At 40.5% G+C, this 13,103-nt stretch overlaps 1 protein-coding gene across 10 annotated transcripts in view; it reads right to left on the reverse strand.

Moving 5' to 3' along the window:
- Positions 1-1,990: 1,990 nt before the first annotated feature.
- LOC138736133 (E3 ubiquitin-protein ligase TRIM9) overlaps positions 1,991-13,103 on the reverse strand; it is a 37,824-nt gene continuing 26,711 nt past the window's right edge. For 6 of the 10 annotated variants that reach the window (XM_069885104.1, XM_069885096.1, XM_069885102.1 and 3 more), the window contains 3 exons: positions 8,268-8,571; positions 7,814-7,976; positions 1,991-5,143 (listed from right to left, as the gene is read on the reverse strand). In XM_069885104.1, the coding sequence (XP_069741205.1) occupies positions 5,051-5,143; positions 7,814-7,976; positions 8,268-8,571 (560 nt within the window). In that variant the 3' untranslated portion in view covers positions 1,991-5,050. The remainder of the gene's footprint in view (positions 5,144-7,813; positions 7,977-8,267; positions 8,572-13,103) is intronic. The other 4 variants (XM_069885101.1, XM_069885103.1, XM_069885100.1 and 1 more) reach the window with 1 other exon arrangement.

Raw genomic sequence — 13,103 nt, forward strand, 5'->3', positions numbered from 1 at the left:
AGTGTGACGCCTTTACAGCACCAGCGATCATGACTGCACCAGGGTTTGAATCCTGTGCTGTCTGTAAGGAGTTTGAACGTTCTCCCCATGTCTACATGGGTTTCCCCGGGGGCTCCAGTTTCCTCCCACCATTTGAAATATACTCGGCTGTAGGTTAATTGGGGGTAAATTAAGCAGCATGGACTCATGGGTCAAAATAGCCTGTTACCATGCTGTTTGTCTAAAATTAAAAAAAGAAAACTCTGCAGAACTGGTCAGTTCTGAGCTGCCCTTATGTTGAACGGTCACCCAGTTTGCCCTTGGTTCCTTCAGTGAAGGTAATATTGTAACCCTCATGTATCAAACTGAATTAGAATTTGATAATTGCAGGTACCCAGTCTTTCCTGCTTGTGTTAGAGCTGGCCATTATTGATGCATGGCCATCTACCTGCAACATTGACCCAGCTCTTCTCCCTCCATTGATACAATGTTCTGAGCATTCCCAGTGTCCTTGTTTCACATTTCCTGCAACTGCAATGCTTTGCAGCTCACAGATTTACCAGTCCTTGCTGCTCCCATTCACCTCCCTCCATTTATACTCATTCAATCTGATCAGTTAGGACCAGCAAACCTTCATCCTCTTGCCGATGACACCAACAACATTTTGTGGATAATCTTTGTCCCACTCTATTACAAATAGTCGCTTTGTTAATCCCACCCTTCAACCTCCCTGCAACTTGTATTCTCCCTTTTATAGTTCAGATGAAAGCTCAGCAACTCAAAACTCAGTTTCTTTGTCCCCAGATGCTGCCCAACCTGTTAAAGCTTCTAAACTTTTCTCCTTATTGCAGATGATTTGATCATTCAATTCCTGTACAAAAGTTACTTACTCACTTTCCTTCCAACAGTAACTACACAAGTTACTCTACTCACTTCAATGCAGAGCTCTAACCGTACACATGAAAAGCAATTGCATTTCCTTTTCACTTTGTCCTTGGTTTTCTGAGAAGTGAAATGCCTGTGCACATCACTTAATTGTATAGATATTGTACCTCTCTTACAGAGCAGAAATGGAGAAAAAGTCAAATGCCTGAAAAGCACAATATTATGAAATCAACCCTCACGTAATGGTACAGCACCATTCAATCTGAACATTTTGAGCATTAGATTGAGAACGCTCTTCAATTCAATGTAGACTGTACAAGGTACGTTTAAATACAATTCAATATCCACCTACTGCTGGAGGCAGATAAAATGCTGATTATTTGGGTAATCAGAAGTGATCTGACTAGCTGATGGGACAGGACTGCTAAAGCTCGTACTGTTCCTCTTTGAGATCAATGTTTCTCTTAAACAAGGATGACTTCCATTTATATCAGATTTTTGCACAATTCAAAGCACTTTGTAAATGACAAATTATTTGTCTGGTAAATTGCAGTGAAATTACACAGCAAGATTCCATACATAACAATGAACAGAATCATCAGTGATTTTGTAAAAGCTGCATGGGTTTAAATGGAGATTGTTGAACCAGCTAGCTCACAGCCTATGACCAGTGGCAGCCACGAGGGGTTGCAGACTCCAGGGAAGCAGAGGACTGGTGCAGAAAACGTGGAGACCACCCCCTCCCCACCTGTTTGAGAGGGAGAAGCAGACGAGACAATCCCTGGGACAGAGACTATGGCAGCGGACCAGCGAGGGGCTTCTGAGCCTGAAGAACACACAGACTGTGGGCTGCGGGTGACTGTGGTCAACGGACTTGCACCAGGCTGCGGGCTGCTGGAGACTGGGTCAAGACTGTCTGAAGGGGTACTAGGTATCGGAACCAGATTGAAAGAGGGTATAGAGGTCACTGAGGGCTTGCTGATCATGTCAGAGGTTTGGATTTGGTGCCTGGGTTGCCAATAGTTTGGACTGAAGACTGCGTGGCTGCAGAAGCACTGGAGGCGAATCTGTGGACTCTCAGGACTCTGGGGCGGGGGGGGGGGGGGGGGGGGGGAGAACTCCTCTCCTTTGCTTCTCTTTCTTTGACTGTAAGAGGTGCTTCAGGCAATTTCTGCTAATGGCCAATCTTTGACTGCTTTAAGGTAGACTGAAGGAAATATCGTGCAATATTTAAATTTTCTGCTTTCTTGCATAACAATAAAAGGATCTTGAATCTCCCCACACTGGATTTAACATCCAATATATGGTATCTCAGACAATGAGTGGATTTACCACCTATTGTTTTAGAAATGAAAGGAATGCACTAATATACTGACTCATCTACTCTTCATTAACATAAACAGAACAATTTTTATGCAGGGAATAAGCTTTGAACACAATATTACTTCAATAATATGATCTACAAAGTGCAGTCTTTTGGCAGTGAGAAAATTTAAGTGCAATGAAAATTCTTTTGCTCATCTCCAGAAAACTAGCTCTAAAGAAGTCAATATATTCATGTCTACACAATTCTGCAGATTAATTTCACTAGAACTAATACGGTTATCCAAAAACATGTAATTTTAATTAACCATGGAGGTGAAACATCTTCAATTATGAGCCCACAGAAAACACAAATTTAAGTTTAGGTCAGTCTCCTGGCTGCAGTGCAGAGACTTCACTTTGTCCAGGCTGCACTTGACAAAGTAAACAAAGTGCAAATGTACTGGGGGGGAGTGGGGAGGGAGGAAAGCTTTTTGTTAGGAAGCTAGCCACAATTTTGAACATTCCCAGGTTTCTTCCAACCTCCATCTTAAACTTTTGTGTTGAGGATCATTTGGCAGAGTTTCTGCTGCTGACCTCCTCCTGAAATCCAGCAGAAGATCTCCTGCTGAGATCCTACCTCTTGAACCTCACTTTATGCAGACCTGTGGTAAAAATAAGGGTTGGCAGTACCAGTTCAGTGATTGACTGGTAACTCCGATATCATTATTTCAACTTCATCAGGTTTTAAAGAGTTGAGGGGTTTTAAAATTTTATATTTGAAGTAAGTTTAAAACTTTTCTAAATTTTGCACATCACTGAATTAAGTAGCATCACCAAAGTGCATAATCAGGTAAATAGTAACTATAACATTAGCAAATTCTGTTCAACTGTCCATGCAAAGCAACATTCATCTGTAATATTCTAAACATTTCTGGTGTCTGCCACCAACACCACTTTACCTTTAAAAACCATACAAAATGACAAGCATTAGCAAACAGACATTTGCAATAACAATCACAGAACACCTCTATTATATTTATACAAACTTTTAATATATCTGTACTGTTTCCTTCCACATAGTTTCCTCAAAACTATCTTCTCATACTGTAAATTCTTTAGAGTTAATAGAGGAAACCAAATGAAAACACATGGCATGATTCTGAAATGCTTCAGCATGTATTTCTAATTATACTTCCGTCCTTTAGACCTGTCAAAGAGCGGTCGGGGGTGGGTGGGGGGGGGGGGCATCTGGAAATTCAGTTCACCAGTTGGCCACTAGATGGCACTCAGGAGCAGAAGTAGCAGATTTAGTCTTTCACATGTCCTTCCCCCTCCAGAGGATTTCAACTCATTTTGGCCTTTCGCCAAAGGAACAGAATGACAGATATCTCTCATCCACTAAGGATATAAAGAGTTAGCAACATCACAGGTGAATGCTGATGGCACCTCAACGATCAGAAAAATGAATTACTGTCACGTGGGGATGAGCTTAAGCTATTTTAGTAGCCCGTTTCACATTTGTCTCGATGAATGCTGAAATTGCAATTTCACAGTTTACAAAAGTGCAGGCTTTTTAATCAGAGATGGCAATTCTGTCAACTCAGATTTAATCTTTTTTTGTTTAAATATTTGATTCCTATTAAAGAAAATATTATCTAACATTGATAGTTAGGAAAATCAGTGGAGCATCATAAGCTGCCTGATGAAATTGGATTTTAATTGATAAAAATAACTCCCCATAATTTACATTAATAAATCTACCACATCCCCTAAATACAAAATCATCTCCATCCATGTCTGATGTTAAGGACTGATGCTTTAACAGGCCTCTCAACAATGGCATCAAGCCCTCCTCAAGGGTTAGATTTTAGGAGCAAGTATTACAGTCCCACAATGTACTTGGAGACATCACCCCTTCCAGGTCAACGGGTGCCTCATCTCCTAGACAACATTCTGTGGGACTTTTTTTCCCCATAATCCACTGTCCTATTCTAACACGACAAAATGGTTTCCTGGTATGACTGACTGGAGAATGAAGAAAGCAGCAGAAGGCAAGCTGGTCCTCACCTGCTGTGAAAACATTACCAGACCAGTATTTACTTGCTATCCAGAAATGCTAGGTTGTTCATGGCAATATCCCCAGTATTGACCAATCAGGAAAGGACAGAAGCATTGAGCATCTAACAGATGTACAGGCTGCTCAAGCAAGGTAATTAATTGGTTTCTTCATCAACACCCATCTGTGCGCCAAGGCATTGTGGTTTTATAGAATGCCAGGGTTTGCTGAAGTCAGGGGTTCTCTTCCTTTTGTTTTTATCTAAGTTAAATGCTAGTGTCATGTCCATCTACCATTTTTATACACTCTTTAATTGATTGATATTTGTCAATTGTTAAAAAAGGCCACATGGATGCTAAAGATTCTACCTTGGTATATATGAAGGAGCCCATTCAGATTATGTTTCTTGCTAACTGAAAGAAAGCTATTGCCTTTTGACAGAAGAAAAATAATCAAAATGTATTAAAATTGCTTTGACGCTCCTCATTGGAAATGAAATTTTATCATCTCATAATCTGAGATACAAAGTAACAGACTTCTGGCGCGTCTGTTTACTATGGAAGATCTCAATAGTCTATGTTTCCTCACTGAACATGTTGGTATCTGTGTAACAAAAATGTTACCAGTTAAAATTGGTCTGAATACACTATATCTGCCAGTAGTTCTCAAATTCCAATTTATACCAGTGGGGTGCCACTGAGGTTTAATGAGAACTCCAGGAGTTAGGCTTTTTCAAGGTGTTCTTGTCTTAATCTGCATTTGGTATTGGGTACGTTGAAACATTTTATACCTGAATGGACAATCATTTTGCTGGTTGCTGAAGTGTCAGTACTTGGTCTTGCTTTTGGGGCTGTAGGATGATGAGGATTTCACATGTTTGATATGATTTGGAATTTCCAGTCCTGTATGAAGAGTTACCTGTTGGCAGGAAAACACAAGTCAAAATCTCACAGCAGCATAAGCAAGTTACAATGTTCTTTAGTTTAAGCCGGGCATCAGCAGTTATAGGGAGAAGGCCAGGCAGTGGGGCTGAGTGGGAAAATGGTTTAATTCATGATAAATGGAGGAACAGACTTGATGGGCAGAATAGCCTAATTCTATCCTATGTCTTAGGATTTAAGAAGAGCAGTATTCTGTTATGAGTTGATTTGAAAACTACTGTGAAGTGTCAGATTGTGAGATCACACTGCCTAATCAGTTCAAGAATCAAAGTGAGGGAAATGCAGGTCAGAGCTGATCACTGATTTTTAAAGAATATATGAGAGTGAAAAGTAGGAAATGGGGACAGTGGGACAAGGCAATAAGGAGTAATACTTGATGAGCAAAAAAGATCAAGAACTTTAGCAAAATTGACAGTTTGAACAAGAGAGACTACTATAGGGGGTGTTCAACAGGCAAAACCGTTTTCTTGAAAAGCCTGTGCATGCCACAATTAAAGGAAGCTGTCGTCCTGTCCCTGGAGATTTTAGGATCCCCATTGCTGACAGTGAAAAATAGTGGAGCAGAGGCTTTAGCTGTAAAGCAAGAAGCAATATTTAAAAACACTGAGTGGAGAACATCTCAAACTCTGTCTCCCTAATGCAAAGCCGATATATGCTTAAGCATCCTTGCATTTTTGTGTTGTCCCATTGGAAAAGTGTTTGGATTTTCAAACTGACTGGAGAGCTGTGTGTTCCTGAAATGTTCCCTGTTAGAATGGTCCACTTATAATGGTGTCTAGTTTAATAAGATTAGAATAAATCAAAAGGTTCCCAGTCAAATATTTTTCTTTTGTTTTAAAACACAAGAATGTGTCTTGAGTGTCCTCTATTAATCACACATTTTGTTTTCTTTATCTTGTGACTGAAATAGTTCACACTCAGTGGGCAACTTTCCACCAGAAATCCCAGACAAAATCCAACATTTCCTGGTGATTTGTTGATTGGGCAGGCTTTCAAGATGAGTACTGCTTATTCAAAAATCTGAAATCCAAAATATTTTGAGTGCTGACATAACACCACAAGTGGAAAATTCCACACCTGACCTCACTTGCCTATGTAGGGACTCTGACACTCTGTTGGCACCAGTTTGTAACCAACCTTCGTCACAGCCAGATCTACATGTGTATTACTCAGTATGTTTTTTGCTTAATCTCTGCTCTGTGGTACAAAGATATTGTTGAAAGTGACTGATGGTGAAATAACCGATATGGTTCTGAATCAAGGTAAGTACAAAACATTATTTCCACGTGAAATCTGAAATTCATCTCCACCTAAAATGCCATGTTTGAGTGTAACATAACCAGCAACATTACTGCATTAAATAAAATCCTGTGTACTGTAACCCTTTGATCAAAACACAGCATCATCGGTGGAGACTGAAATTCTGCTGTTGTTTAAACAGCTGATATAAGTATCCCTGCTGATACCTACTGCACTGCTTTGTTACCTAAATATATTATTCCAAAATCCGAAAAAAATCCCAAATCTGAAACACTTCTGTTCCCTTGCATTTTGGATAAGGGGTACGCGATCTGTACTAAAATGAGTTGGAGTGAGTCAGAAATTATGCAAAGCTTCTCCGAGTATCTAATTAGACCCCCCGTGGAGATTGGCTAAAATCCTCAATCTCTAGTTCTATGGAATCATAATCAAGTGCAATTGGGTTATGTGCAGATGGAAGGAACCCCCCCCACAAGATTCACTCTCACTGAATGATCCCCCATTAGGATTTTATCTGCAAATCCAAGGAACAGCAGCAAGGTTTTAGACACACACATTGAATGCATTTTTCCCTGTTGCAAAATCCTTCTTTAGGATGTTAAAAAGGTTCAACATTACATGTTAGAATCATTAAGTATGATTACCTTATAGATTTTACATGTAGATTTTTGTTTCCAAGATGTGTATCAAAAAACTTGCATGTAACATTATTACATTGTTAGTAAACCACTGCCATTTGAAAGGAGTCAATCACTAAAACATCTCAAATGAGATCACGAAGAGAAAATGTTGCCTATCAATTTCCTGTCGTGTTCAAGGGACATAATTTTCAGAACAGTTTGCCTTGTATCCCACCATGGAGCAAAACAAGTTTGATGGGAACTGCTTGAAAGTATTCTGATGGCTTGAGATGTTCCTTGTCATAACATAATCAGCACGTTGTAATACTGATGGCAGCCGCCTGCCTTCATAGAAGCCTGATATATGACTACAACCATTGAGACTGGGCAAGGATATATGCCAAGAGTGATTAAAGAACATGTCTGATACTGACCAGGAAGCAATATGCAGGTTAATTCATTCCTCTGAGCAGGTTGCATTCTTGCTGCAGAAGCACTCTATATTTACAACCCTACAGTTGCTTAGAATCCCAGGGTTTTCCTTTATTAAAAACCTCAGTTTAAGGGATTCCTCAAGGTGCTTTCACAGTGCCTGTACACTGTACTTCTCCACCCCACCAACAATCCGGCCACAACTCCACAGACCCCTGCGGAATTGTGTCTGCTGCCGGATGTGCCACAAAATTAAAAAAAGAGCTCTGGGGTCAGTTCAGCAAGCTGTAAGCAGAAGAAATGTATAATTCACAGTGGTTCTACATCACTTTTACCTGGACATTCCTATTAATGCTAACAGCAGGAACAAAGATGCCTTCCAAATTTTCAAAAGCTACTGGGCCTTGCTGCACATTGTTGATGTAAAATGAGAGGTTGCGCTTGTTTAGATCCAGCAGAACACCTATTGTTGTCCCTTTGCAAATCCCACCTTCCGTCCTGGAATAATAAAAAAAAACAAAAATCCTAGTTAAGCTCCAATCAAAACAACCATTTAGATTCATTTATACAAATAATTGTTTAAAATTTCTATTGGAAATAATTTATAAAACTGCCAACTTAACAATAAAAGACAAATTCTGTATATGAACTTCAAATGGTGGTGTTTTGAATAACATTACTGCTGCAGTTGAGTATTTTGTTTATCTTATGTAAAACGGACATTTAGCAGGAACGACCTGGTTGATAACATTTTAGGAAAAGTTGGCAAATGTAAAATGAACAATTTACCTGTTCGTGTGGGAGTTACTATGCATAAACCAACTGCGATTGTTGTCAACGTACATGGCCCATGCCTTATCATCTTTGCCCAACATTATGTCCTTTAGTAAGTTAATCCTTGCCACTCCAAAAGCAGGGTCAGGGTGGTTATCATAACGATCCACCGATAATTCCCAGTAGTGGATTCCTTTGGAGAGTGCGACGGATCCCAGCACAACCCGATCATCGTAGCTGTTGCACGTAATGGTCAGGTTATCGTTGGACAGAAGAATGTCGGGATGAGCAGAATTGGGATCAAAGGTGAACCAAGCCACTGCAAATGGAATAAGAGTACAGTCATTTCAAATTATGAAATGTAGGTCTTGGCTTTTCTCTTTTAATGACTTAACCCTCATCATCTTCTTAAATATCTCCCACTGCTATGACACAGATTTATATTAAAGGAGCTAAATCATTTCAGGACACAAGATTGGTTTCAACCTAGTTTATAGCTTTTACTCCAGCTCTATTTTTTCTTATCTAAACTGAATCTAACTGAAATTGCAACTTCCAAGATTTATTGGGTGCATTTACCTTTGAACATAGAACATTACAGCACAGTACAGGCCCTTCAGCCCATGATGTTATGCCGACCTATAAATATACAAAAAAAAACTAAACCCTCCCTATCCCGTAACCCTCTGTTTTTCTTCCGTCCTGTCTAAGAGTCTCTTAAATGGCCCTAATTTTTCAACCTCCACCACCATCCCCGGCAAGGAATTCCATGCACCCACAACTCTGTAAAAAAAAACTTACCCCTGATGTCCCCCGCTAAACCTTCCTCCCTTCGCTTTGTACAACATCCTCTGGTGTTTGCTACCCTTGCCCTGGGAAACAGGTGTTGGCTGTCCACCCGATCTATGCCCCTCATAATCTTGTAGATCTCTATTAAGTCACCTTTCATTCTTCTTTGCTCGAAAGAGAAAAGTCATGGCTCTGGTGACCTTGCCTCAGAATTACCCTAACCCTCCATTTTTCTCACATCCATGTGCTTATCTAAGAGTCTTCTGAATGTCCCTATACTACCCGCCTCCACCACCACCCCCAGCAATGGATTCAAGGCACCCATTATTCTTGGAGTTTAAAAAAAATATCTCTGATGTCTCCCCTAAGCTTTCCTCCCCTCACCTTAAACAGATCTATTCCATTATTTGTTAATGTCGCCCCAGGAAAAAAAAAGTACTAGCTGTTCACCCTATCTAAGCCCCTCAATCTTTTAGGCCTCTAGTAAGTCACCTCTCCTCCTATGTTACTGCAAACTGAAAAGCTCTAGCTCTGCTAACCCTGCCTCATAAGACTGATTTTTCTTTTTAAAATATTTTTATTAATTTGATAGAGAGAAATATTACATGTAGTATATATTGTTTAGATATTAATTAATTATATGGCTTTTCTATAACGTAATACACAATATGAGTCACATATCAAATGATATCTTGTATAATACTCAAAAAAAGTGAAAAATCCTTGAGAATTTCTCCTCATATTCTAATACATTGTGATGATCTAAATAGACCAATCTCTTCTAGTTGCAGAAAAAAACAACAAAAGAAAAGAAAGGAAGACGTCCCCCACACCTCTGTACTAATCCAACCCCTCCCACTAAATACGGTCATCAGCAAATACTTTGTAAAGAATCGAGTTTCAGATCGTGGACATTGGACAGAGAGCCCTCAAAGCACCCATGCCTAAGTCATCAAATTATGATTATCATCCATGAATGGGGCCCATATCTTGTCAAATTCAACTTTATCTCTTTAACATTAGATCTAATGTTCTCCAAACTCAAGCAAGACATAACATCCTGTAGCCATTGCATATGAATTGGTGCGATGCTGTCTTTCCATCTTATCAAAACTGCTCATCTGGCCATCAAGATTAAACTTATTTTCCAATCCAGGCACATCCTTGTAAATCTTCTCTGCACCTTCTCCATAGTTTCTACGTCCTCCCTGTAATAAGGTGACCAGAACTGAACGCAATATTCTAAGTGTGATCTCACCAGAGATTTATAGAGCTGCAACATCACCTCATGACTCCTGAATTCAATCCACCAACTAATTAAGTTCAGCATGTCAAAGGCCATCTTAACTATCCTATCAACCTGCACGACAACCTTGAGAGATCTATGGATTTAGACCCCAAGGTCTCTCTGTTCTTCCACACTGTTAAGTATCCTTCCATTAACCATGTAGTCTGCCCTCAAGTTTGACCTTCCAAAATGCATCACCTCACACAACTCCATCTGCCACTTTTTCGCCCAATTCTGTATCCTGTGTGTATCCTGTTGCAACCTACGACATCCTTCAATACTATCCACAACATCTCCAACCGTCGTATTATCTGCAAATTCACTGACCCATCCTTATACATCTTCAATCATAAAAATGACAAAGAGAAAGGATCCCAGAACAGATCCCTGCAGAACTCCATTGGTCACTGACCTCCAGGTAGAATACTTTCCATCCACTACTACTCTCTGCTTCCTACAGGCAAGCCAATTCTGAATCCACACAGCTATGGTTCCATAGATCCTATACCTCATGGCTTTCTGAGCAAGTCTCCAATGGGGACCTTGTCTAATGCCTTACTAAAATCCATATACATACCATCTACCATGCTACCTTAATCAAAAAACTCAATTAGGCTCACGAGGTACAACCTTCCCCTCACAAAACCATGCTGACTATCCTTGAGAAGACTGTATTTCTCTAAATGCACAATAGTTTGTCCAGCACTGATGTGACTAACTGGTCTACCATTCACAGGATTCTCCCTATGACCTTTTTTAAACAAGGGGACAATGTTTGCCATTCTCCAATCCTCCGGCATCTCTACTGTAGCTGAGGAGGACACAAAAATCATTGTCAGACCCCCAGCATTCTCTTTCATCCATTCCTATAGCAACTTGGGATGTATTTCATCCTGTCCTGGGGACTTATCAATTCTAATGTTTTTGAGAAGATCCAGCACTTCCTCTTTTTTAACCTCAACATGGTCCAGTACACAAGCCTGTACTATTCTGACCTCATCTTAACCAAGGTCCCTTTCTCTGGTGAACACTGAAACAAAGTATTCATTTACAACCTCCTCTGCCATCAGGCACATGTTGCCTCCATTATCCTTAAAGTGCCCCACCTTCACTCTAGTCATTCTTCTGTTCTTTATGTATATATAGACTGCCTTAGAATTTTCCTTAATCCTTCTTGCCAAGGGCTTATAATGTCCCCTGCCTTTCTTAAGTTTCCTCCTGGCTCCCATATACCTCTCATGAGTCCGTCTTGTTTATTGCTTCCCAAATGGAATGTATGCTTCATTCTTCCTCTTAACAAGCTGCCTTGCCTGTTTTGTCAGCTATAGTTTTTCTACTATTTCTTCCGTCTCAGTGGTACAAACCTATCCAGAACCCCATGCAAGTGGTCCCTAATTGTTTTACCTTGCTTTCTTAATATTTTGCATATGGATTGTTATGTTAAACTCAATAAAAATATTTTGAAAAGAAAAGCAAGTGGTCCCTAAACGTCCTCCATAGTACTTCTGTGCTTTCTTCCAAGAACATCTGTTCCCATTTTACTCTCCCTAGTTCTTGCCTCATCCCTTTGTAATCAGCCCTTCCCCAATTAAACTACCACTTTGTCTGCTTTCATCCTTGAACATAGCTATGCTAAAGCTCAGAGAGTTGTGGTCACTCTCACTGAAATCCTCCCCCACCAAGAGGTCTGTCACCTGACCAGGTTCATTACCCAGTACTAGATCCAGTGCAGCCTCTCCTCTCGTCAGATGGTCCACATAGTATGTCAGGAATCCTTCCTGGACACAACTGTCAAGTTCAGCTACATCTTTCCCTCTTGCAGTCAGGAGGTGCCAATCAATATTAGGAAGTTGAAGATCCCATAACAACAAGCCTGTAATTTTTGCACCATTCCCAAATCTGCTTGCTTATCTGTTTCACAGTGTCCTGAGAGATATTTGGGGGCTTGCAGACTATTCCCTTCCTATTTCTGACTTTCACCCACACCGTCTCAGTTAACACACCCTCCACAGAGTCCTCCCTTTCTTTAGCAGTGATACTATCCCTGACGTATTGCTACTCATTTTCCTCTTTAACCTCCCCTCCCATTTCTTAAAAACATCTAAACCCCAATATCTGCATCAGCCAATCCTGTCCTTGCATCAACCAAATCTCTGTTACAGCCACAACATCGTAGCTCCATGTACTGATCCATGTTCAAGTTCATCTCCTTTATTCCTAATACTCCTTACATTGAAATGGACACATTCCCAACCCTGTAAGTCACTACATTTTTGCTTGCCGGTCCTTCCTCACAAGCCAACAACAAATAGCATTACTTTCCACCATCTGCCCTATTCTCTGCACTCACATTCTGGTTCCCTTCCCCCCGCCAAACTAATTTAAATTCTTCCCAACAGCTCTCGCAAACCTTTTCTGCCAGGATATTGGTCCCTCTCCAGTTCAGGTGCAGCCTGTACTTCTTGTACTGGTCAGACCTTCCCCTGAAAAGATCCCAATGATCCACAAATCTGAACCCCTGCCCCTTGCACCAACATTTCAGACAAGCATTTTTCTGCCACAACTTCCTCTTCCTGCCCTTACTGGTGCTTGACACAGGCAGCAATCCCGAGATTACCACATCTGAGATCCTGCTTTCTGGCTTCCCTCCAATTCCCTCTTCAGGACCACATCCCTACTCCTATCTGTCTCATTTGGAATTAACGTGGACATGACATCTGGCTGTTCACCCTCCCATTTGAAAATGGTGTGAACTCGATTGGAGATGCGGCCTG

This window comes from Narcine bancroftii, chromosome 6, assembly GCF_036971445.1.
Source record: "Narcine bancroftii isolate sNarBan1 chromosome 6, sNarBan1.hap1, whole genome shotgun sequence".
Lineage (NCBI taxonomy): Eukaryota > Metazoa > Chordata > Chondrichthyes > Torpediniformes > Narcinidae > Narcine > Narcine bancroftii.